The sequence below is a fragment of the Lissotriton vulgaris genome, chromosome 11 (assembly GCF_964263255.1).
Source record: "Lissotriton vulgaris chromosome 11, aLisVul1.2, whole genome shotgun sequence".
In the NCBI taxonomy this organism is placed as follows: Eukaryota; Metazoa; Chordata; class Amphibia; order Caudata; family Salamandridae; genus Lissotriton; species Lissotriton vulgaris.
This window is the reverse complement of record NC_141699.1, coordinates 1,111,454,398-1,111,481,877: the sequence shown is the minus strand read 5'-3', so window position 1 is coordinate 1,111,481,877 and position 27,480 is coordinate 1,111,454,398. Positions and strand designations below refer to the sequence as shown.

Below are 27,480 nucleotides of genomic sequence, written 5' to 3'. Positions count from 1 at the left end.
CTATAGAGGTAGGATTGTTTTGAGACGTTTAACGCAATAAAAACAGCAGATGGATTGAACGGTAGCAACCATGTAGAGCATGTGCCTAAGACATATAGCGCACATGTGTGCGGACGGGACCCTCCCACGATCAGCAACCCTGGGTTGTTTGAGGCACATTTTAGACAGCTCTGGCTGATCCAGCCAGCAACCACACTTGTGCAGATATGAAACACTTCCTTTGCTGTTGGTGTGTGGTGATTTAACTTACAAATAGTTTGGGTGTCATCCGCGTATGTCACGAGGCCAAACGAGTTAAGCCGACAAGGCCGCCGATGTGTTAGTAGGACCGGGGGTAAGCGAAGACCCTTGTGGAACCCACACTGAGTCGCCTGAAGAAGGGGTTAAGAGGAGGAATGAAGACCACTTGTACTCTTTCTTCTAGAACGTATTTTAGCCAATCAAAGGATTCGTCTCTGCACCAGCCTCATTCTACAATAAAATATGCTCTTTATAAAGCTTTCCACCAGTCCTCGGAATCAGGACTGTGAGTCTGAGCTGCATCAAATACTCAACACAATATTGTAATTTAATTAAAACGAGCCCCCTTCAGTCTTGACCCTCAGCATCCCATATGGAGAACTTAGATTGTGACCGTCAACACCATCCCTTGTTCAGAGAGCGCTGGCCCACAATCCTCCCTCAGCCTCACCAAACGCGATTGGTTGAGAGGTTGTCAAGCCCAGTGAGGGTAGGGCTTCCATCTGGAGCTGTGGCCCCCTCCGGTCCTGGAAGTCAGGTTCCAGTGAGTCGCCCACACCGCCTAGAGCTATCTAGCGCCAAACAGAGAACAAAGACTGCGGGATTATGTAAATTCTAAAGCTCGCCGGAGATGACGTTTGAGTGTGAATGGGCCTTTGTTGACTGCCTGTGCCACCATACGCTGTCCAAATAAAGGGCTTATAGATTCTTTGGGATCCTGGCACAACAGAGGATTGAGGTGAAGTAAGCTTCATTGAGGCCAACACTGACAGAGAGGAGGCTGGGAGGCCCTCTCTATGCCCCATCCCAATTGCAGCATTTTGGGAAACATCACGTGAGGTGCCGCGGGTTTTGCTCCTGAAGATTGAGACAATTAGACCCTCCCTGCTACGTCTAATTGTCTAATTGTCTTCTGTATAGTCACTCCCCCCTCTCAAGTGTGTGACAATATCTTGCACATCTGCACAACAATGGATAATTCCAGTGGACCATCAGAGGGCCTCCAACTGCAGTTGTGGAAAGATTGAACCTTCATTCATCTGTATTCCTGAGCAAGAGTGTGCAAAGTTGTGACTTTTTGTCTTCATCCTCCAGTTCTTTCTTGCAATGGGCCTGATTCAGAAAGGCAATCTGAGCCAAACGTCTAACTTTACGACTTTTGGTATTAACAGAGGGCTCGTAAATGACCTCTGTGAATTCCAAAATGAATAAAGTTAGACATTTTTGTCTCAGATTGCCGTAGTGAATCAGGCCGGAATCTCCACACCGAGACCGTACTCTCCGCACCCAGGCCGTACTCTCTGGCCCCAGCAGTACTCTCCGGCTCCAGGCCGTACTCTCCGCACCCAGGCCGTACTCTCTGGCCCCAGCAGTACTCTCCGGCTCCAGCCGTACTCTCCGGCTCCAGCCGTACTCTCCGGCTCCAGCCGTACTCTCTGGCCCCAGCAGTACTCTCCGGCTCCAGCCGTACTCTCCGGATCCAGTCGTACTCTCCGCACCCAGGCCATACTCTCCGGCTCCAGCCGTACTCTCCGGCTCCAGGCCGTACTCTCCGCACCCAGGCCGTACTCTCCGCACCCAGGCCGTACTCTCCGCACCCAGGCCGTACTCTCTGGCCCCAGCAGTACTCTCCGGCTCCAGCCGTACTCTCCGGCTCCAGCCGTACTCTCCTCACCCAGGCCGTACTCTCCGCACCCAGGCCGTACTCTCTGGCCCCAGCAGTACTCTCCGGCTCCAGCCGTACTCTCCGCACCCAGGCCGTACTCTCCCCGCACCCAGGCCGTACTCTCCGCACCCAGGCCGTACTCTCTGGCCCCAGCAGGACTCTCCGGCTCCCGCCGTACTCTCCGGCTCCAGCCGTATTCTCCGGCTCCAGGCCGTACTCTCTGGCCCCAGCAGTACTCTCTGGCTCCAGCCGTACTCTCCGGCTCCAGTCGTACTCTCTGGCTCCAGACGTACTCTCCGGCTCCAGGCCGTACTCTATGGCCCCAGCAGTACTCTCCGGCTCCAGCCGTACTCTCCGGCTCCAGCCGTACTCTCCGGCTCCAGGCCGTACTCTCTGGCCCCAGCAGTACTCTCCGGCTCCATCCGTACTCTCCGGCTCCAGCCGTACTCTCCGGCTCCAGCCGTACTCTCCGGCTCCAGGCCGTACTCTCTGGCCCCAGCCGTACTCTCCGGCTTGGGCCAGATGAGGTGTAATCAATGGGCCGGAATACATTTCTTTACAAAAAGGAACATTATGAATGTGTGATAAATGGAGAGGAGGTCATGAAACTCATTGTGAACAGGAAAAAGTGTGAGGCCGGACACTACATAACATCCCAGAAATGTTTGCTCCTTTGCATCATGGTACATGCAGTCCATGATTTGCACTCCCCTCGGTGTTGAGCAGTCCATGAGCTGCACTCCCCTCAGTGTTGACTGTAGTCACACTACAGTCAAAATTGAGGGGAGTGCAAATCATGACTGCATGTACCAGAGTGAGTTGCAATGTGCAACCTGCTTCATTAATATTCACAAGGTAGGCCAGATTATGACCCATAGTTAACTGGTAATCTATGAACAAGTCTATTTGCCCATAGATCGGGTCATAACATTCCTTCCTGTTCACTTGAACACTGATCACCGATTTTGAACAGTTATTAGTGACCAGTGAAAAGGACACCTGGCCCTTGATCCACTGCGCGACGATTATGTAGCACGGGGCATCTGGTGCCAGACACTCTGGCAGGGATCCTAGCAAGATGCTCACAATGCTGGCATCACAGGCAGGGTTTGTCTTCCTGGAAGAAGCGAGACACCAGGCTCTTCCTTGGGGTGCCAGCCACTGGCTTCTGTGCCAGCTTCTCAGGTGGATTTGGGCAGGCCCATCCCTGGTGCCAAGAATGTGACGCTTCAGCTCTCTTTTCTTAAGTCTGTAATTGCATTGAAACTCCCCTACGCTGACTGCTTTTCTGTGAAAGCCTAATCCGGGTGAGGTGGCCCCAGACTCAGGGGTTGTCGGTGCCAATGCACCCACTTGACTTCTTTCTGTTAATTTCATCCTTCTGGGCGGACAATGCTGCCCTGTTTGGCAAGTGGGCACAGGGCGGAAGGTTTAATATTGACCTGTACTTCTGTCGGCTACCACTGTATAGTCAAGGTAAGTAAATGTGGAGGAGTACATCTATGCTTCAGGAGTATGCTTCCTTGAACCATAGAAAGGTGTCGACGCTGGGAGCTGATATATGTGCGGCTCGATGTACACCTCGTCGCTGTGACGTATGACCCACCCTGGTCGCATTGCCTGAGGATAAGAGGCGGAATAAAGGGTCTGTGACAGGCGCCCAGTCTGGAGATGGTGTCACTTCTGGTGCCCAAATGATGAGGGGCTCTGAGCCAACATGCATGGCTTCCTGCACTTCTGTAGTTCTCCTGCATGCCTTCCTGCACTCCTGTAGTTCTCATGCATGACTTCCTGTACTCCTGTAGTTCTCATGCATGATTTCCTGTACTCCTGTAGTTCTCATGCATGCCTTCCTGCACTCCTATAGTTCTCATGCATGACTTCCTGTACTCCTGTAGTTCTCATGCATGACTTCCTGTACTCCTGTAGTTCTCATGCATGATTTCCTGTACTCCTGTAGTTCTCATGCATGCCTTCCTGCACTCCTATAGTTCTCATGCATGACTTCCTGTACTCCTGTAGTTCTCATGCATGACTTCCTGTACTCCTGTAGTTCTCATGCATGACTTCCTGCACTCCTGTAGTTCTCATGCATGACTTCCTTTACTCCTGTAGTTCTCATGCATGACTTCCTGTACTCCTGTAGTTTTCCTGCATGCCTTCCTGTACTCCTGTAGTTCTCATGCATGACTTCCTGTACTCCTGTAGTTCTCCTGCATGACTTCCTGTACTCCTGTAGTTCTCATGCATGACTTCCTGCACTCCGGTAGTTCTCATGCATGACTTCCTGTACTCCTGTAGTTCTCAATCATGACCTCCTGTACTCCTGTAGTTCTCATGCATGACTTCCCGCACTCCTGTAGTTCTCCTTTATGACTTCCTACACTCCTGTAGTTCTCCTGCATGACTTCCTGCACTCCTGTAGTTCTAATGCATAGCATTCTCCACGTCTGTAGTTCTCCTGTATGACTTCTTGCATGCTTGTTCTCATCCATGCATTCCTGTAGTTCTCGTGCATGACTGCCTGCACATATGTAGTTTTTGTGAATGATTTCTCCTCGTTTTTCCTCTTTCTATGTGTGCTGGATTCTGCGGCAGACATAGAAAAAACAAATCCCCTGTGCAGAAAGGTGTCCCTTCCGACACATAAACAACCATTCCCTGCAATGGGGGGGCTAAGGACCTATGCCTTGGCGCTAGGCAGCTATTTTGAGTGCCAGTACAAGGGAAAACAACGGGGTGCGCCATATTCATGTGAATATTTCCCTCGATTTTCACCAATATCTTTGTACCTTCAAGAATTTACTCCTGCATCTGCTTAAATCTTACAATTCTTCACCTTTGCAGCTTGTCAATCATGACATTTCTTACTTATATTATGGATTGAATATGGTCCTATTTTGTACATAAGATTATGTATAATTCTTGAAACATCTCTCTAAAAAAGACATCGGAAGGAGTAAAGGGAACTGAAGGGCGGTATGTATCATGGAGGAGTGGTATATGACATTATGCTATGTGTATTTCTAGTGTACGACTCACCCGGGAGGGCATCTTGGTGCTAGTAGAAGCCAGTAATTCTGAGAGCCCCTTAATAAAGGTTTTGCTGTGACATGCTTTGGCCGTAACACGTGTGTGTGTCTCTCTTTCCGCAGGAGATCTTTGGCTACAGAGCCAGCCCTGGCTGGATTGCGCTTTGTGTTGCGGGGTACATCCTGTCGGCAGGGGTCCTCCTCCTGCTCTTCTACTGGAAGCCAGAGTGGAGTGTACGGGCGAACTGCAACCCCTGCACCCTGAAGGAAGCCAATGTGGTCTTACTGAGGTCCACGGTAGGTGGCGCTGCCGCTTCCTCCATATCTGGACCTCTAGGCCCTATAGATTCATTTATGTAATGTCAGAAAAGGCAATGAGTTCAGTTAAACGCCCACTCGCTCGATCACTCACTCCCTTATTTATTGCCTTGCTCATACACTTTTTTAATATCTCACTGACTTATTTGCTCACTGATTTACACCTTCAATCACCCACTAACTCACTCAGTGACTTACTATCTAACATGCTCAATTATTCATTTATTCAAATACTCATTCCTTCACTCATTAATCCACACCCTCACTCGCTCATTCTGTTACTTGCTCACTCATTCATTTTTCTCACTTAGTCAATTTCTTGATCATTTACTTGGTCACTCACTGTATAGCACCCTCGCTCACTTGCAATTAAACTTAGTCACACTTTGCCTTACACCCATTACTCATTTACTGGTTTGCTCATTTACTTATTTGATCACTTAGTCACTTGCCAATTGACTCAATTGCATATTCATTCACTCACTGGCCAGTCTGCTTATTGCATTTCTTGTTCTTCCACCAGTTCTCTCCCCCAGCTATTCACTCACTTAATAACTCACTTGTTTCTTTGCTCATCATGCCAACACTCAAATGTTTATTAGGTAGTTTGCTTAGTAATCCACTTACTAAACCACTGACTCACTCATTTATTCCCTCACTCAAAAACATTCTGTCACTCAAGCTCTGGCTTGCTTTTTCCTTACTGTACTCATTCAAACACTCGTTCACTCAGGTACTTATTAACTTTGTCACTCAGCCTTTGCTCAGTCAGTCAGTTGTGAAAAAAAAAACTTGATCCTCTTTGCCTCACCTGAGCTTGGCCTCCCATTGGCTGAGTCAAGTCGAGTCAAATCAACTTTATTCAGTCACATTGGAAAGGCCATAAAAGTATATACAATCAGTGCATCATACAATAAACATTGAAAGCAGCAACTCCCATAATAAAATCATAGTACACACAAAATACAGTCCTGAGGGATCAGTTCCTAATTTAATGCTTTAAAAGTAAGACATCTGCAATAAAAATGATAAAATACTTTGAATAAAATGCAGTTCGCAGTAAAAATTGTGCAATCAATACAAAGACAAGATTAAAATTAGTCTGTGGCCTCAGTACACAAAAGTATCACTCTTACATGTCCTTGTCTTGAGCACCAGCCTCAAAAGAGTATAAGCCCTAAAAGCAATCTCCCCTGATCCTAGGGATTGTAAAAGGTACAGGGCTCCTGTGCAAGAAATGCTTGATTCCTGGGCTAAGCCGCTCACTCACACACCTTTCACCAGTGGCAGGGCGTGCGCTGCAGGAAATGAGGTGTAATGAGTGAGTGCGGGAGCGCAGTCAGTGATGTCCATTCCCAGCCTCTCCCCACTGGAATGCAAGGTCCACATTCTCCACATGGCTTCAGGGTGGTTGCAGAATTACAATGTTCAGGCCGCGGTCACACCTATGTTAGTATTGCACAACTTCATAATTTTTCCTTAACACAATATTCAAGCATGTGCTGTTTGTTTCCCATTGAAAGAGAGGGCTGCTGCACGCGCATGTCCAGGTGAGGGCGAATAAAGACACATAATAACAGGCCCGCCCTGGGCAGACCTTGGATCTGAGCCCTGATGATGCAACCATGCCGGAAGGGGAGGATGGCGATCCCTGCATCCTTGACCCTTGGCACGTGGCTGCACGACGCCATACGCGTCTCAGGCTAGCTCCATATCACCGACTCATGCCACTAACTGTCTAAAGGCTGCTCTACCTAATTCTAAGTGTCACTAATACTAAGCTGACAATTGGCTGGTTGAAGAAAAATCCAGCTTATCTGAAATCAGATTTAAAATATATAAATTTTTCTTCATCCATAAAACTTATTAAATATACATCAAGATACATATATCTAGAAATACAAAATGAAACAAAGCGAGCTGATTTATCTTTTGAATTAATCTATGATATGTAATCAAACAGGCGTTAAGCGTGGAATTCTTATAATTTCCTAAACTAAACCCTACATAGAAAGTAAATTAGACATTTACAAACATAAAACCTCTGCCAATCACACAAGGTAGACAAAGTGAAGATTGAGCTCTGCCATTGGTTAATAAAACACATTTGTGGTTTGTTAATAATCCTCATCTTCTGTTGAGTAATAACACACACCTGCTGTTCAATAATAATGAACATTTGTGGTCTGTCAATAGCACTCATCTTCTGTTGAGTAATAACACACACCTGCTGTTCATTAATAATGCACATTTGTGGTCTGTCAATAGCACTCATCTTCTGTTGAGTAATAACACACACCTGCTGTTCATTAATAATGCACATTTGTGGTCTGTCAATAGCACTCATCTTTTGTTGAGTAATAACACATACGTGCTGTTTATTAATAACACACATTTGTGGTGGTTCTTTAATAGCATTCATCTTCTGTTGAGTAATAACACACACCTGTCATTCATTAATAACACACATTTGTGGTGGTTCATTAATAGCACACATCTGCCGTTAAGTAATAACACACACCTGCTGTTTACTAATAACACACATTTGTGATAGTTCATTAATAGCACACATCTACCATTGAGTAATAACACACACCTTCTGTTTACTAATAACACACATTTGTGGTGGTTCATTAATAGCACTTAAATTCTGTTGAGTAATAACACACAAATGCTACTCATTATTAGCACACATTTGTGGTTTGTTAATAACACACATCTACTGTTCATTAATAACACACACCAGCTATTCATTAATAACTCTCATCTGCTGGTGAGTAATAACAGAAACCCACTGTTCATTAATAAGGCACATTTGTGGTTTGTTCATAGCACATATCTTCTCTTCATTACTAACACACACTTGCTGTTTGTTAATAACACACATCTATGGTTTGTTGATACATCTCAGCTGTGGGTCAATAATAACACACAAATCTATAGCCTGTAAAAAATGCATAGCTGTGGTTCGTTAATTGCACACATCTAGGGTTCATTAATAATATGCACCTGTGGTTCTTTAATAACACACATCTATGGTTCATTACTAATACTCAGCTGCGGTTCGTTAATAACACATCTATGGTTTGTTAATAATAAACAGCTGCAGATAACTCGTAAATACCACAATCTATGGTTGGTTAATGCGCAGTGGAATGACAGACACCATTCTGCACATGGATGTGCTTAACTGCTACTTACACATCCCAATCAATTGCTTTAAATAGATCCCCTTTAACTGCTTCATACACCACTCCTTTAACTACTCCTTACACCACTTCTGTGAGGGCCCCTTACTACGCCCCTTTAACTGCTCTTACACCAACACTTTAACTGATTCTTACACTACCCATCTACTGCTTCTCACACCACCCCAATATTTGCTCCTTACACTACCCTTGTAATGGCCCCTTTAAGTGTTCCTTACACCATCCATCTAACTGCTTCCCATGCTGCCCCTTTATCTGCTCCTTACACTACCCCTTTAACTGATTCATACACTGTGCATTTACCTGCTTCCTACACTACCTCTTTACCTGATCCTTACACTGCCATTAGCTGCTTCTTACACTGCCTCTTTAACTGCTCCTTATGCAGTGCCTTTAACTGCTCCTTACACAGTGTCTTTAACTGCTCCTTACACAGTGTCTTTAACTGCTCCTTACACAGTGTCTTTAACTACTCCTTACACAGTGTCTTTAACTGCTCCTTACACAGTGTCTTTAACTACTCCTTACACAGTGTCTTTAACTGATCCTTACACAGTGTCTTTAACTGATCCTTACAAAGTGTCTTTAACTGCTCCTTACACTTCCTGTTTACCACTCCTTTCACTGTCTTTAACTGCTTAATAAACTGTCTTTAACTGATCCTTACACTGCATCTTTAACTGCTCCTTACACTTCCTTTTAACTGCTCCTTACACTGTCTTCAACGGCTCCTTACACAGTGTTTTTAACTGCTCCTCACACAGTGTCTTTAACTGCTCCTTACACTGTGTCTTTAACTGCTCCTTACACTGTCTTTAACTGCTCCTTACACAGTGTCTTTACCTGCTCCTTACACTGTGTCTTTAACTGTTCCTTACACATTGTCTTTAACTGCTCCTTACACAGTGTCTTTAACTGCTCCTTACACTGTGTCTTTAACTGTTCCTTACACATTGTCTTTAACTGCTCCTTACACTGCTTATTTAACTACTCCTTACACAGTGTCTTTACCTGCCCCTTACACTGTGTATTTAACTGCTCCTTACACTGTGTTTTTACCTGCTCCTTACACTTCCTTTTAACTGCTCCTTACACTGTGTCTTTAACTGCTCCTTACTCTGCCTCTTTAACTGCTCTTTAAACTGATTCTTTAACTGCTCTTTACACTGCTTCTGTAACTGCTCCTGTCATTGTCTTTAACTGCTTCTTACACTGTCTTTAACTGATCCTTACACTGCCTCTTTAACTACTCTTACACCCTGTCTTTCTTTAACTGCTCCTTACACTTCCTTTTAACTGCTACTTACACTGTCTTTAAATGATCCTTACACTGTGTCTTTAACTGCTCCTTACACTGTATTTAACTGCTCTTTACAAAGTGTCTTCAACTGCTCCTTACACTGTCTTTAACTGCTCTTTACAAAGTGTCTTTAACTGCTCCTTACACTGTCTTTAACTGCTCTTTACAAAGTGTCTTTAACTGCTCCTTACACTGCCTCGTTAACCACTCCTTTCACTGTCTCTAAATGCTTCTTACAATTTCTTTAACTGATCCTTACATTGCCTCTTTAACTGCTCCTTACACTGCCTCTGCCTCTTTAACTGCTCCTTACACTGCCTCTGCCTCTTTAACTGCTCCTTACACTTCCTTTTAACTGCTCCTTACACTGTGTCTTTACCTGCTCCTTACACTGTATTTAACTGCTCTTTACAAAGTGTCTTTAACTGCTCCTTACACTGCCTCCTTAACCACTCCTTTCAATGTCTTTAACTGATCCTTACATTGCCTCTTTAATTGCTCCTTACACTGCCTCTGCCTCTTTAACTGCTCCTTACACTTCCTTTTAACTGCTCCTTACACTGTGTATTTACCTGCTCCTTACACCGCCCCTTTATGGTTATGTTTACAGGATGATTTGAAGAAGTACACCAGGAAAAAGGTGCGTTGGATGCGCTTAACGAAGTTCCAAGGTTTACTGAGCACTGACCACCCCATTCTCGCTGACGAGAAGTCGATCATCAACCGCGCGATTAGGAAGCCAGATCTGAAGGTAAGTCACCTGGCACGCACACAACAACCCGTAGAACGGAAGGAGAGGAATCCTGCTCTGAAGACACTGGCATGTTGTAGCATGTGCTTTCACTTTTAGTGTCATTTGTAATTATCAAGACACAACTGTCCCCCTTTAGGGCTGTCCTGGGCAATGTGTCTGGAGAGGGAATGACAGCGAGCTGTCCTGTTTATCCTCAGTGGAGGGAGGAGTGCAAGGTGTGACGTCACTTCCACAGCATCTCCAGGTGGCCACCTCTAAGGGGCAGAGTGGTGGCATGGTGAAGGTCCTGGGCGGCGGACTAGCTATCATTGGTGCAATAGGTGCCTCCGGAGCACACGCCTAAGCAAAGCAATAAAGCCGTCCAATCATGAGCAAAAGCTGACCCAAAGCCCACACTAAGTATATGTTATATATTGGATCAATAGGTCTGCCTCCAGAGCAGACGCACGAGACACAGCAATAAAGCCGTCCAATCATGAGCAAGGGGCGGACCCAAAGGTCACTCTAAGTATATGTTATGTATTGTAAACAATAGTTCAGTCTCCATCGCACACGCCTAAGGCACAGCAAGATAGTCACCCAATTACAAGCAAGGGTTGTACGCACTTTACTTCATGCTAAGTATTGCTATCGTAGCAGTTCATTTCTTTTGCATGAGAAAGAAGACTGTTCAATAAATACTTTTTATTCAAAACGCCCGTTTCTCTATTTATCTGCACTTCTGGTGAAACGAAGCATGCACGATTGACTGAGTGAAATAACTATCTATTGTTTCCTCAACTCTAGATATATATATTTCTGTTTCTTGGGAATCAAAGTTGTCATGTTTATGCGGTTGTCAGAAACTAATCCCTTCTTGTTTATTCGAGAAAGTTTCTAGTGACCTCTGAGCTAGCTGGCACTCACAATTAAGTCTAATATATTCGATAGAGACCTAGTCGACCTCAGTCCTACCTCTAAACTATAGGATATATTATTCCAATGCGCAGAGCCTGTTGGGAATATAGGAACTACACTACAACTCAAGCCTGCTTTAAGTGCATCTTGTGTACAGGAAACAATATGTCTACTAACAAACTCAGAGACCATCTACCAACTAAAAGCCGACCATCTTTCCTATTTGCAGGTTAAGTATATCCGAGTGCAGAAAATCAGGTATATTTGGGACACCACTTGGGAAATATTCCAGAAAATCGGGTGAGTCTAGACAACGCCTCTTCAGTCTTTTTCAACTTTTTTTGTTAAAATATTGTTGTATAAATTCCTGCAATTCATATTTCAGGACTCTGGAAGAGGAGCACTCCTGCTCAGACATTCATTCCAAATTTGCATCTGGGTTAACAACAGAAGAGCAAGACATCAGGTAAAGAATAAAAGATACCAGTGATATGGTAGCTGCACAGAACAACTGGGTGAACAGTATTTCTGGGGAAAAAAACAACTCTTTTCAGCTATGCACAATTGTCAAAATGAACCCTTTGACAGACTTTATAGATCTTATATGGAGAAGAATTCACTTTGAAAAACTACTAAAATATGTTACACTTGCAGACTTGAGGAAAGGGGTCAAATTTAAGTATTGGCGAAGAAAATGACCTGTGAGTGAGCTGCCCTCACCTTCCCGGACCGTACCAGTAGTCAGTGGTGGTATGATCTAATCTAATATTTGCACATTGGCTTCCAGAATACAACACCCAAAACTTCAATGATAGGAAGAAAGGGTGGCCAATCAGGAATGCAGAAACAGAACGGAATATTGTTTTAGAATTGGATTGGACAATTTTCAACCACTCAGAACATAACCCTGTGTTATGACTATTCCGAGTGCCTGCTGGCAATAAGAATACCTCCAGAGGGAAATGCTGATAACTTGCCTCTGAGGCACCACTCTCAAAACGGTCTGTGGATGGTCTGTGGATGGTGTAGGAATCTGTCCTTTGTTCACATTTTTGTTCAATCTGTGGTCAGTTTAAAAATCACTAAAATCTGAACAATATAAAGATGGACCAGGGGCAAATAAAAGTCCTGCTTACACGCCCCAACAAAGGCCATGTATAAAGAAGGTATGCAGTTCCTATCAGGAAGGGAAGGTCAAAGGCTAACAGGGAGCAAATCAAGGGATCGGCTCCCTTAGGCGCAATGGTCCTCCCACACCCCAAGGGGTGTCATGCTTCATCATTGGGCAGCTCCTCGTTGGAGTTCCTCATTGGGCCGGCGCTGTAATGCCCAACGGGCCCCGTAGGGCTCTTTGCTGGAGTTCCTTTATTTTAGCTGAAGTGCAGAGCGAGGTGTAGTGTGTGTGTGAAAAGTGAGTAGACTTGGGGTGGAGCAATGATTGCCGGATACGACTCTATGTACGATCTCAGGGCCTTCTTCACGACTGAGATCTGGCATCTTGCGGGGTCCGTTGGCGAGGAGTTAGAGAGACCACTCCCTCAGTGCCGTGCGATGCATTGGGCTGCAATCCTCACATGTCTTTGGATCCTGATCCAAAATCGAAAGACAAAACAAACGCATGTCTGTCACTGACACCTGCCTTTGGTGGATATCCTTGACACCAGGCGACAAAGTCGCAAAAAAAATCAGGGAAAAGGTCACAAAAGGGAGTGTCAAAAAGTGACTAGTGGTAGCTCTCTCAGGATCCAAGCTGACTGTCTTGGAAAGAAAAGAACTGAAAGTTTTCCAGAAAATCCGGCCAGACCTGCTCTTTTTCCAAGATTTGTTTGCTATTGAAATGTGAGGCTTCTTGCTTTGTTGAGAGTGTATGGAAACTCAGATTCCGCTTGCAATGCCAGTACCGAAGAAACAGTCAAACTGCAACAGTTTTTTCCAGCTATGAAATTTAAAATCTTGCAGTCAGTTTGTCTTTGAAGCCTCACATGTGATGCAAACTGCAGAGCTTGGCCAAGAGTTTTGATTACAGTGTTCAAGCAAACATGAGCTATTGTACCAAAAGTAAGCTATACGTTTGAAATATAATCTACATGCTGAGTAGTAACGATGAACTGTTTCTTCCAGGAGGCTGGTCTGCGGTCACAACATCATCGATGTGGAGGTGGCCCCGCTCTGGAAGCTCTTCATGCAGAAGGTAAGGTGGACCTCCTGTCAGAAGTCTCCCTCTCACACTTACACGACCATCCTTTAGAGCTAAGAGCAGCTTCCAAGACATGGCTGTTCCCCAGACCTTCACTGACCTTGTTCTTCTCCGATAGTCTATGTGGAGGCGCCAGGACACCGTTCGATATCCGCTGCGCTTCACCAGCTGTTGATGCGCACATACATGCTTGCTCATACAGGTGTTCTAAGATACTCTCCTTACCTATACACAGTTATCCTGCACCCCATATTGTTGCAGGCCAATAGTATGTCGCTAGATAATGTGGCATCCGACCCTTTACGCTCCTGTCTATACATCACACGCCGACATCTTCTATCTATCTATCTATCTATCTATCTATCTATCTATCTATCTATCTATCTATCTATCTATCTATCTATCTATCTATCTATCTATCTATCTATCTATCTATCTATCTATCTATACCTAACGCTCCGATACCTCTGTGTTCGCAGGTCATAAACCTCTTCTACATCTACCAGTTCTTCACGGTGATTCTGTGGCTGGCGGAAGGATACCTGGGATACGCCATCGCTATCCTCTTACTCTGCACCGTGACCATCAGCCTGTCCCTCAATGAACTCCGGCAGGTGAGTTTGGGGCTTTCAGTAGCGCCTTTATTTGTCGCTGTGTCAAATACATTGCGACGCTAGATTTCTAGTGTTCGCAGAACATTTCATCGAAGGCGAGGGAGTGGCGAGCTACCCCTCAATGATTGGCCAGGAGACACCCCAAGGAGGCGGTGGGAATCACATCCTGGTGGTCGTTTTCACTGCTTCAAAAGGAGTTCTGAAAAAAGTGTGGAAACAATCCACTTTTAATGCCCTCCCCCCCTCCTTAGCATTCATGAGGTAGGTCAGACTCTATCCCAGTATCAAACAATATTTTGTGATTTGTCCTTTTAGTACATAGGTCAGTTTGCAAAATACCACAGTAATGACGCAAATACTGGTATCAAACTGCAACTAGCATTTTGCGACCAGTGTTTCGTACATCTGGCCCAGAGCTGCCATCATTATGGTTATTTGGACATATTAAAGGACTTCAATCTATTTCTGTGTTGATAGAATATGGCTGCAGCCTTTGTGAAATGGCCACGGATTTTCCTTTACACAGTACTCTGGGTTAATCAGGTATTTTTTTTCTTTCCATTTTCAGCAAGCCGTCAAACTGTCCAAACTGGTCGAAGCGCACAACAATGTCAAGGTGTCTGTGCTGAGGAGGGACGGCGGTGAGTTCCCTTCGGCTGTGAGCTTTCATCTGTAATAAAGAGTGTTTGGCAACATCTTGAGAGGCACAGATCTGACATCTGAATACTAGACTCTCAGGTGTCTTAAAATAAACAAACATTACATGTAGGGCGTTTTCCATGAATGAATGTCTCTGAGCCTAAACAACGGCTCTTTCAAGAACCCACTCTACAGATTCAGTGCATGGGACATAGGGCAACAGAGTTAATATTCCTTTTTTAGGTTAATATTTTAATAATTCTATTAGATATAATCAATTAATCAAGATATGCTAAAAAGAATTAATTATAAACAGGGCACTAGAGTTATGCGGCAGGGTTGAGTAAATTACGCGGCAAGAAATACTAAATTATGTGGCATAATGTGGCACATTTGTGATGGTAATACTTCAATTTTTTGTCCTTTTACATTTGTTAACACTGCCTGGGCATTGGTTGCACCTCATTAGCACCAGTTTAACAGACAAATGTAGCAATACGCAACAGAAAAATGAACAGGTAACCTTTGCAGAGGACCTTTGACTGTGCGGTAACACGTGCCACAGTGTTTTTAGTAACACTTGGACCGTTTGAGCAAGAAACAATCTTTTGGGGGGGGGGTAAAATCTGCAGATTAAGCAGCAGATTATTGATAATAAGGCAAATGTGAAAAATCTATAATTATGACAAAAATATCCTGGCCACACATTCGCATGATTCCAGAGGCCTTGCTTATAAGCAGTGCTTTACATGGGCAGGCACTTCTTTAGCTTGAAATACCTGCACTTTTCAGCACTTCTGCAATACATTTAGTGAGAGAGTACCAGCACTTGGCAGGAGCAAGAAGGTACTCTTAACAGCGAGTACCTGCACTTTTATATTTCCATTGAAAGCGATGCTTATAATCACTTTTTAAATAGGTCTATATTCTAGAATGGAGTTAAACCCTTCAAGAATACAATATGGTGGGCTCGCCTTGTGTGAAATGGTTCATTACATTGAAATGAAAATCTAGAATGTGCCCAGTAAATGTATAACACACCGCGTGTTGTACTGGACTGGTACTAGCTTTACATTTCGATGTAAGGAACCATTTCAGTTCCAATTGTAAAGAACTGTTACCTTAAAAGAAGAGGTGCTTGAGTACACGCAAGGAAGGTACCGGAAGAGTACAAGAACGAATAGATATGAATGTAAACGTAGAGATACAGTGGTATATGTGGGGTGAACTACTCGCACACAGGCCAGAGGACAGGCAGAAGGGAGTAGTTATTGCTAGAAACACCGGGCGCATGTAGGCTTTCCTGTTTTCAGTGTTTGGTTTTTGTGGACTTTAGTGGGTTTTTCTCGGTGCTTTACAATCTTTTTTAAATCACTGTTTGTTCACGTTTATTTATCTGCCTTACCCCCAAAATAGACAAGAACTGTTTTTCCAAAACATGTACATTTTTGGCAGTGATTGCTATAACTCACACATTTAATTGTGAGTATTTTAGGGTCTGTGGTGTCTCCCACAGGATGTGTGTCCTGTGCTCTTAAGGAAGAGTGAGCTAAGCGTATCATTCACTCACAGACTCTCTCGCATGCCCTATCTCACATCTAAGAACCCCTCACACTCACTGGCTGGGTATTAGTGGATTATGAAAATAAGAAAGATTATCCTTAAATATTTTATAATTATACAATTCATGGCCACGGTTGTCTTGTTATTAACCCACTAATTTATTAAATGTTACCACAATGTGGGGTATCATTCTTGTCAACAGCAGAATACTTTGCAGCACTCCTATAAAGTGGAATTTCATCAGATTAGCTTGTAGCTCTGCATCTTTTTTTTTTTAAATACTTTATTGATTTTCAAGAGGGAAGCAGAAAAAACTGCAACACGGTTAACATAAGATATCTAAGGTAAAATTATCAGATATACAATTCTAAAGTGAGGTTATTACGTCTAAATGGGTATCAAGAGACTAACCCAAGTGATAAATAATAATAAAAGAAGTAAAGAAAGGCAGAAAAGAAGGAAGAGAGAAAGAAAGAGAAGGAAAGGGAGAGCGAAGCCTAGTCGAGCGATAACATTGATTTTAAAAATTCTATGCATATGTTGGCACAAGAGCAGTCGATACTGATAGGCCTAACTTATAACAGCTTAGTACAGGTAACAATATTTAAATACAAATATTCAAGTGATACGTCAGTAAAGGCACAGTATATGATTAAAGGGCATACAGTAGTGTTCATGGAGGTTCGTAAGAGTCTAGATAAGTGTCCAAAGAGTTCCACATCAACCTAGACAAAGGTTTCCACAGAGACTTTTGTAATGTGATGTTATCTGTCCCGCTGAGGGGGGTGATCCAGTTTATCCAGCCTTTATAATATGTCTTAATCGTGTCCTTCCAGTTGGCAAGAACCATTTTCACCGCAGATGTTAGTAAAAGGTCTAGTAGAGTCAGTTCTTAAGTTCGCGCTCAAGAAGGCCATAGGTAGGGGGGAGAATTCTTTGACCAAAGTACAATTCAACAAACCAGTTAAAAAGGCATTTTGTTTCCCAAAACGATTTTACCAGTGAACACTGAAAAATAAGATGGGCTAAATCCCCCGTTTCTCGGTTACAGTTCTAACATGTAGCGCTGCATCTAATAGACCAGAAACCCGACGCCTTCAGGCCGCCTGCCAGTGCTTTTTGCAGTCTTTGAATGACTGCTTTGAAGTGGCGACGCTGTGGATCAGAAGTTCATAGCAGTCAATTGGTCACGTGTCACACTTTAATTCAAGTTTCACGTTATTTATAAGTGCATAGTTAGTTAAAACAGTTACACTAGCCAGGGGCGGCTCTAGGCTCATGGTTGCCCTGGGCAGGGAGCGTAGGTAGGGGGCCCCAGAAGAGGGGGTCCGGGCGGGGTGGGGTGGAGCGCGGAGGCCAGTGAAGAGGGAGGGTCAGGGTGTTTGGAAGTGGAATAGAGTCGGAGGCCACCAAATCCCTGCCAGGGGGCGCCACGCAAATATGTGTCCATCCTCAGAGGATTATTATATTAAGGATATATATTGGCGTGGGGGCCCCTGGGGTTTAGCGGCCCTGTACAGGTGCACAGCTTGCACATGCCTAAGGCCGGCCCTGCACTAGCGAAAGAAGCAGGAGAATTTCTTTTAAAAACAGGCTTTAGCATTGCAGAGCAGACCCTCAGCTAATGCCAAAAACAGAGATTAAAGTAAAAGGAAAGTGCCGGGTGCGCTCATTGATACCTGAGCGTTGCAGTGCAAATGAGCACATTTAACAGAGATGGCAATTTATTAAAAAATGGCGAGGCTAAAAGACGGGAGTCTTGGCCGAAGCCGGTTTGATTTCCTGCCTGTGGCATTAAAAGAAACATTACGATTAAAGAGCGGTGCGTCATGTGCTCATTGGTATGTAGGTGTGGCTGTCCAAATGAGCATTTTTAATAAAATGGCAAATTGTTCTAAGTAGCCAATCTCAGTAGCAGCAGTCTTGGTCAGAGTCCATTACCCCGCAGTTTTTACGCCACAAACTATTACAACGTATTCCCCATTTCATCGCCACTTTGGAGTTAGAATGGTAAATTGCAGTATAATGGGGAATGCGTTGTAATAGTTTGCGGTGTGAAGCTCTGCGTTGCAAATGATGTTGCATTATAAAAACTGCAGGGTAATGGCACGCGGAGTAAAAGTGTGCGGGGTAAAGGGTCCTATTCGCACAGCAAATGCTCCATGTCCTCGGTCACACCTTACGTCAGTCCTGACCACACAGAAACATCTCATTGTATTCTGGGACTAGAAAGTATGTGGGTAACATTGTAAGTGTGGGCTCAAGACACCAGCAGTTATGTACAGGAGGCTTAAAAGCCACATTTAGCTGAATGTGCGGCACATGACAGTGGGGCACTTGACTTGACTGCTTGTTGCTATGGTGCTAGTATGTGGAATGTCTTGTGTCTTGCTTTCACACTGTCCCATGCACGTGGTTTAAAGCCCGGCATGTTTGGGAGTTGATCTGCTGTCGATACTGATTTGAGCGCCAGGGGTCCCGGTCTACCCTCCGGTTTGACCTATTCTGCGTCTATGAGAAGAAGCAATGGTATGTATTGGCCATTTAAGGGATCAGTGACAGAATTGTGTACTGCCCCAAGATCAAATATGATTTAATCTTCCCAGATTCTCTGTAGTGTATGAAATAAATTCATACCTGAAAAGATACTTTTAAACTCTGCCCCTTTGATCCAAGTGCACAAACTGAAAGAAACAAAAGGAATTGAAACAACTTTAAATTACATCCAAAAACAACAAATGCAAGCAGAGTCATCTTAGACCAAACTAGTTTCTAGCTCTTGCCTTGTGTAACCAAGGCGCATTGATTTGACCCCTTCAAAAGAAATTTAAAAAACACACAGTCTTTCTCATTTCATTTTCTTCCAATGGCATTTTGTTTCTTGATGTGCAGGTGTTTATCAGTGTTTATGTGTTTACACCGATAAAGGCTATTTCCCTTTCAGGAATCAATGTATAAGAGGTATGTAGAGGTGCTGGTTTGTGGTATAGGAAGGGTTTAATGTACTAGGTGATTGGGAGTGGTAAAGGTAATATGGTATAGGTTGGGTGCAAGGATATAGACAAGTTTGAAAGGTCCTAGGTTATACATAAAGGTTCTAGAGTATAAGGCAGGTTGGAATTATTGAGGTATAATTAGAGGTACAAAGATATAGGCAGGGCAACATTTAGTTGATAGCCAAGGGTAGACCATAATTATATAGATAAAAAAACAAAGGCGATGAACGACAGAGGAAGGACCGCCTTTGTTTTATGGCAAGGAATAGAGAAAGAAGAATCAATGTTAGAGACTAGGGAGTACGGGTTAAAGAAGGAAATGATGCGACCCTAAGAAAAAGCGCTGCCAGGAATTTTGTTTTAACCATCTTCAGGTTACGATTTCCTTGAGTACACCTTTCTCATAATTACTTACAACCAAGCACCACCGGTGGAAGCCATCAACAAAATGAGTACCATCTTACTCTGTCATCCTTTGGCCAAACATCTTGCATCTCTGCAAGTGATCAGCAAGCATCATCAGTGGGGATGCCGTGGTGCGTACAGGGTTGGAGCAATGTCCAACGGAGCCTATGGCATGCTAGCTTGTAATTATTCAACCCGTCTGTATTCTTTAACAATTTCATACAGGCGCCAGTCCTAAGATCTGCCTGCCTATTGGACAACTAAAAGCCTTTACTAGCCTGTGGTCGTAGAGATAATCTTAGTGTAAATTTATAATCTTCTCTAGGTTGTAATCAAGTGGAATCAAGACTCCTGGTCCCTGGAGATGTCATTGTCTTAACCGGAAAGAATTTCTTCCTCTCGTGCGACGCGATCCTGGTCAGCGGAAGCTGTGTGTTGAACGAAGGCATGCTCACAGGTGAGGAGCCCCGTTTCAGGCCAATATTCACTGTTGTAGGGAACTGACTTTAGTCCCTGGTACATCGTCCTCTGTTTTCACAAGTGTCGATTCTTCCTCTACATTTAACACATAGGGCGTCGAGTCAGTAGTGGTGATATCCTTGGAGCTCTAAATCTAGACTGCGCTGGTGCTAGTGCAGAATTAGAACTCTGCTCGCACGAATCACATGGTTTAGAGCAGAACCGGCTGTGGCAAATCAGGTAAAATTATGGATGTTTTCACATTTCACAGGTCTGTGAAGTTCCCAAACAAGTTGTGGTACCCCATAGAACTGCTAAGCCCTGTTTTCAATCTGTCCAAAGTATATATGTGCCATGAAAGCATCTTTAACACCTTTAAGAAAGCAGCCCATGGGTGTGGCGCAATTGTTGATTCAGTACTACTGAACTGTTGCAAGAGCAAGTCTACAAATTCAAATGAAACATTTTTAGGAAAATTACTAACACTTGAACTCAGAGCCCTGGATTTAATTCCGGAGTAGTGGTCCTAACAAAGGGAAGAATTCCTCCTATGTGATCAATGCGCTCCGGTATATGAATGTGACCATATGCATGTTATATATTTGTATGTCTATCCATAAATTGACTACTTTTCATATTGCACTGCATACACAAATGTACTTCCAGTTACACTGACCCAGATGTTAGAGTAAAATTTACACATATGACAGCATATGCACATTTGAATGTATGACTGTATGGCTCTAACCTAATGTATGTCTGGGCATATACAAGAAAAGGCAGCTGGGTAAGAGAGAATTGCACAGCCAAGATTAGTCACAAAAGTAACAAAACATTGCCCACCTCAGATGGTCAGCTGCCACATGACTACAAAGTTCAACATAAATTCAAAAGGTTATGAGAGGTAACATAAATAAAGTACAAAACTAGTATATACAAAGAGAAAGAAGGAATGATGAATGAGGTCAGGTTCAGAATCCGCTCAAGTCCTGGTCAGGACAGAAGACCTCTAAAACCTTTGGGCCCCTTGCTTCTTACTTCAAAGGTCAATCCCTTTCACAGCTTCTGCCCGGATGAGGACTTGAGCGGATTCTGAACCTGACCTCAGTTACCTGGCGATTTGTTTATTCTATACCTTTGCCCTGAAGAAGCCCATGTTTGGGCGAAACGCATTGGCTGTCGTCATATGAAAATAAAGTGCATCTCTAATAAAAGACACCTTAAGATCTAAACTCTACAACGTGGAATTCCAGCATTCTCTTTATATATACTAACTGTGTACTTTATTTATGTTGCCTCTCGTACTATTTTGAATTTATGTCTGGGCATATGCATCACATCACTTGGTGCCCAGAGAAGGTCAATTCTTAGGCATATTGCACAACTGCATTCATTCATTCATTCCTTTTCTCAGGGCTAACAGTATATACTTATTTGACACACACAAATGCATGCATTCATGGCATCAAACGTGTGTATTCATGCAAATTCGCATAAAACCAAACAAATGATTGCATAAGGATTTATATGACCAAACACACATGTGTACATTGGCTTAAATGCCAACACAAATACAGGATTCATCCGCTGCGTCTTCTCATCTGTGCCTGGTTACTTTGATGCTTGCATTTGATTGGCTTGAGAGAGATTTTGAAGATTTTCTTTTATTAAATGTAAAGCATTTGCAATAGTTGTGCACAATTCTTGTGATTTTGCCTGTGCCAAAAGCCATATAAAGACCCATCCTGTGGTGTCACATTCGTGTGAGATGCACGCCAGACCTGCCATCATGGTGGTCATAGCATCATTGTGGTCATAGCAGAACAGGAGGTCCACACCTTGCCACTGAAGAGACTCTGTGGAATAAACATTGCTCCATATGAGTCCTCTGAACCCTCCTCTTCATCACTGTCAGATATGTCAGTAGTATGATCACCATCAGTAACAAAGCAACACTGACCACTTTGGCTCTGTTGGAAAATGCTTCTTGAGAACATCATATGGATCTTACTCAGGCTATTGAGCATTTCCCAAATTCAGCAGAGCCAGGCTCTCAACTTTCAAGACACACATCTCAGACACTGATCACACTCTTGATACTACACCTATGGAACCTTCTTACCATCTTCTACCTGTAACCTGAGACTCTTATTCTAAAGAATAAAGCATTGTGTTATCACCTGTACGACCAAGAAATAGCAAAAAACTATTTATCAAACCCAGTGCAGAGTAGGCATGCTAAAACCCACAATTGGTACAAGACAACAAGAGGCAAGAGAGGTGGAGATAATTCAACATTATCAACAAAATACAATTACTGCCATTCTGGAAAGAGTTTAATCCTCCAATCAAATTATGTCTTCCACATACTGATCTCTAGGACACGCCAATACGGTCCGAGAGCTGCGGCTCCGAGCATGTCAAACAGGCCCCTTGCCAATCACGGAGACCATCTGCTATTTTCTGTTCATGTTATTTAATTAAAATCAAGCAATGTAAGTTATATGTTATTATAACTGAAAGAGTAGAACCTGAGCCAAAAATGCTGGCAGCAACAAGTTCCCTTTTTGGGTGAACTTATCATGGGCAACAACCACTAAACATGTGATAGCATTAGAGCATCTTTCTGGTCATTAGACTTCTGCAAACATCTCCCCTCAAGAGCCGAACCTGTTCTCACAGCTGCACATTAGGAGTAACAGATGCCCCTTCAGCCAGAGACCTGTCTGCACAGGTCTAGTGGAGAACACATCACAGTCACACTCAGAGCCCCCCATTGGCTGCCAGTCAAGTGGATCATTCTACTCAAAGCCATGACCAAAGCCCACAAGGCACAATCCTGGCAACTTGGGTCTCCTAGGTCAACTGGAACCAACCCAGTGGAGACTGCTTTCTACACAGCAGTTAAAGTGTCAGGTGGCAAGATCCAAGACTTAACACCTTTGGGGAAGAAGCCACTTCAGTTCCAGCGGATCACTGACAGAATTTTGATGTCAAAAATATCGACCTACAGAAATATCGAGTCAACAATATCGAAGGCAAGAATATCGACATCCTATCTACAACATGGTAAGTACAAAAAGATCGAAAAAATAATATAGATGTAAAAAATATCGATGTTAAAAATATCGATTTTTTTTCTTTTAATATATAAATGTAAAATAAAGTATATAACACTAATAAATTAAATCTACATATTTAAAAGTATCTAATAATGTTTTAAATAAATAAATAATACATATATATTAATAATACATTAATGAAATATATACAGTAAATATATAATATATATGTACTGAAGAATAAGTATTAATAATTATTTTACTAATTTATAAAATAATTACATATATTCTAAATTACTAATACATTTACAAACATAAAAATATAACATAAATAAAATGTAACTCATATACAAAATAAAATAAACTTTTAATTTTTTTACAATTAATTATATAAAACGTTGGATAGCGTAAGGGTAAAAATTACTATTCCCACTCCAGAGACTACAACAGTAGGGAAAGCGTTGGATAGCGTACGGGTAAAAATTACTATTCCCACTCCAGAGAGTGCAACAATAGGGAAAGCGTTGGATAGCGTAGGAGTAAAAATTACTATTCCCACTCCAGGGAGTGCAACAGTAGGGAAAGCGTTGGATAGCGTAGGGGTAAAAATTACTATTCCCACTCCAGAGAGTGCAACAGTAGGGAAAGCGTTGGATAGCGTAGGAGTAAAAATTACTATTCCCACTCCAGAGAGTGCAACAGTAGGGAAAGCGTTGGATAGCATATGGGTAAAAATTACTATTCCCACTCCAGAGAGTGCAACAGTAGGGAAAGCGTTGGATAGCGTAGGGGTAAAACTTACTATTCCCACTCCAGAGAGTGCAACAGTAGGGAAAGCGTTGGATAGCGTACGGGTAAAAATTACTATTCCCACTCCAGAGAGTGCAACAGTAGGGAAAGCATTGGATAGCGTAGGGGTAAAAATTACTATTCCCACTCCAGAGAGTGCAACAGTAGGGAAAGCGTTGGATAGCGTAGGAGTAAAAATTACTATTCCCACTCCAGAGAGTGAAACAGTAGGGAAAGCGTTGGATAGCGTACGGGTAAAAATTACTATTCCCACTCCAGAGAGTGCAACAGTAGGGAAAGCGTTGGATAGCGTAGGGGTATAAATTACTATTCCCACTCCAGAGAGTGCAACAGTAGGGAAAGCGTTGGATAGCATAGGGGTAAAAATTACTATTCCCACTCCAGAGAGTGCAACAGTAGGGAAAGCGTTGGATAGCGTAGGGGTAAAAATTACTATTCCCACTCCTGAGAGTGCAACAGTAGGGAAAGTGTTGGATAGCGTACGGGTAAAAATTACTATTCCCACTCCAGAGAGTGCAACAGTAGGGAAAGCGTTGGATAGCGTAGGGGTAAAAATTACTATTCCCACTCCAGAGAGTGCAACAATAGGGAAAGCGTTGGATAGCGTAGGGGTAAAAAATACTATTCCAACTCCAGAGAGTGCTACAGTAGGGAAAGTGTTGGATAGTATAAGGGTTAAAATAACATACTTATAAATAAACGATTTTTCTATTTATAAAAAAATAAACAAATAAATAAATATAAACTATATACAATACCTATACATAAATATAAAATACATGCTTGGCTAAATATATTTAACCTACAAAAATTTAAAATTAATACCATTTAATAATATTTAATTGCCAATTAATAATTAATTAACAATTACATTTTTTTTGCTTTATTTCGATATAAAAGCATATCATAAAAGCATTACATTACAGCAAATTGATAAAAACAGTTTACAATACACAGTATAAAAGCCTACAAGACCAACAGAGATATCAAGGGAGTGGATTATTAGCCCAGTCATAAGGACAGGTTTAAACAGAAAATACACTATTGGAGCAGCAGTTTCTTTGCAGATCTTATCCGCCAAGCCCAGCCCAAAAATGTTGCCATGCAACAGGCAAAGAAGGGACGAGCATCTGAACGTAATATGCGTAAAGCTTCCAGGTGTGATCTAGTGCCCAGGCTCCTACATAGTGGCTTCAGCCATCTCGACCTGGGCGCTGCATATGCACAACACTCGAACAACAGATGGGCAATGGACTCAACCCTTAAGTCACAGAAGGGGCAATATGGAACGGTTTGTGATGGTGGTTTCCAAGTAGAAGTTAACAGCCCTAAGGTAAGTACTCCTACCCTGAATTTGAAGTACAATGATCTGTCGCCCGGGTTATGAATTAAGTCCAGGTAAGGTTCTCTAAAGGGGAGTTCCTTAATTAAAAGAAACTCAACAACAGATTTACAATGTTTAGAATTGCACATTCTCTCATTAGCCACCCACGACCAGTAAGTCTTCTTGAGCATCTGTTTCAAAGGTGCTGTTCTATTGACCCAAGCGTCTCCTAAACCCAATTCACCCAATACAATTAGTTTTAATACATTATTAATTATTTAAATGTACATTACTTCCCACCATATTTCCCTATAAAACCACTACCCACAACATAACACATTTATCCATTTATGAATTAAAGAAAAATAATTAGCAAATTATTAAAATTATTTAACTATTAATTAAAATTAATTACCAATTAATTGAATTTATTTTATAATTCCTACTAATTATTAACTAATTAACCATAATTAAATTACTTCCCACCCTATTCCCCTATAAACACACATCCCGCTACAGCACATATATATCAATTATTCAATTAATTTAATTTTTTTCAAATTAATTAATAATAATTAGCAATTAAATATAATTAATTAATTAATCCTACTATTTATTAATCTACTTACCATAATTAAATTACTTCCCACCCTATTCCCCTATAAACCCACAACCCGCTCCGGTACTAAAATATACAATTTTTTTATAAATGAATTTATTATTATATAAAATTAATACACATTTAATAGTAATTATTTCAAATACTTAAGTTAAACATATAACACATACATAATAAAAAACTATAAAATAATACAAATATCGATATTAGTGTCATCGAAATTAGTAACATCGATATATATGCTATCGATATTACTAACTTCGATATTACTTACATCGATATTAAGAATTTCGATATTACTTACCTTAGGGTCGATATTCTGTCCAACGATATTCTTGCCTTCGATATTATGCTCCTTCGATATTTCAGACTCGATATTATGGTAGGTCGATATTTCCAACTTGATATTTTGTCTGTGTACCGCTCAGGGAAGCTCACTGAAGAGCTTCTTCTTCCATCTGCCTTGGGTCGGCTTCCTTTTGTAGAAACTAAATCACATTTTAAGGTGTTATATCTTTTTTAGTTGGTTATGTCAATTGCCATGGTGCCAAGAAGCCTCATTACACAACCCTTACACACAAAATTAACATAACATGACACAAGAAGGCAAAAACTAAGTGAAAATGATCCAGCTTCTGGTTAGCGCCTAAACAAGGCCTCTTAACAGAGTAAGAACTTTCATGGTGCCATTCAACAGAGAAGCTGCTGAATTCTGTTGCCTGAGGAACTTTACTACCCAATTCTTGCAGAGTTTTAAAACTGTAAACTAAATGCTCTATCTGAGTCTACTAATTGCCAACATGTCCATGGCTGTTCTGATCTCGGTGCATATCGAACACTGTTTTTCTGTTAGAAAGCAACACGTTAAGTGCAGCCATTTCACTCCCATCATGCTTGGGTTTCACCGATGGCTTTCTAAAGCCACGCGGCCCCTCCCTTTCAATTTTCATCTCAAGCTATTGACTAACCTCTTTGAGAGCTATGGTCTGGGCTATCTATTGTAAGAGGGTGAAACCCATGCAAAACTGTATGTGATCTAACTGATTATTCTTATACAGAGGAAATTACAATATAATAATAATCATGTTCCCAACAGCCATAGCAGATTTCCTATCCATCTACTCCTCAGCCCATTCCCATGAAACCCACCCATTCAAGGCTGTCAACAATCTGGGAGCTCTCCCTGTGCCCGATTCCCAGAACTAACCTTAAGACAAAATCCTAAACTTGCTACTTTTGGTATTCATAGAATGCACTTACTACTTTTGGTATTCACAGAATGCACTTACTACTTTTGGTATTCACAGAATGGATTTATGACAACCAACTTTACGTCGTCACTCAGGCTGGAAATTCGGGCCTGGAGGTGGAGGTTC

General features: G+C 42.4%; 1 protein-coding gene across 1 annotated transcript in view; it reads left to right on the top strand.

The window, feature by feature from the left end:
- LOC147684263 (putative cation-transporting ATPase 13A4) overlaps positions 1-27,480 on the top strand; it is a 131,459-nt gene that overhangs the window by 13,559 nt on the left and 90,420 nt on the right. Inside the window, exons 2-9 of the mRNA XM_086944657.1 lie at positions 5,062-5,235; positions 10,376-10,516; positions 11,646-11,716; positions 11,802-11,882; positions 13,538-13,607; positions 14,093-14,227; positions 14,796-14,868; positions 20,156-20,287. Of these exons, the coding sequence (XP_086800783.1) occupies positions 5,062-5,235; positions 10,376-10,516; positions 11,646-11,716; positions 11,802-11,882; positions 13,538-13,607; positions 14,093-14,227; positions 14,796-14,868; positions 20,156-20,287 (877 nt within the window). The remainder of the gene's footprint in view (positions 1-5,061; positions 5,236-10,375; positions 10,517-11,645; positions 11,717-11,801; positions 11,883-13,537; positions 13,608-14,092; positions 14,228-14,795; positions 14,869-20,155; positions 20,288-27,480) is intronic.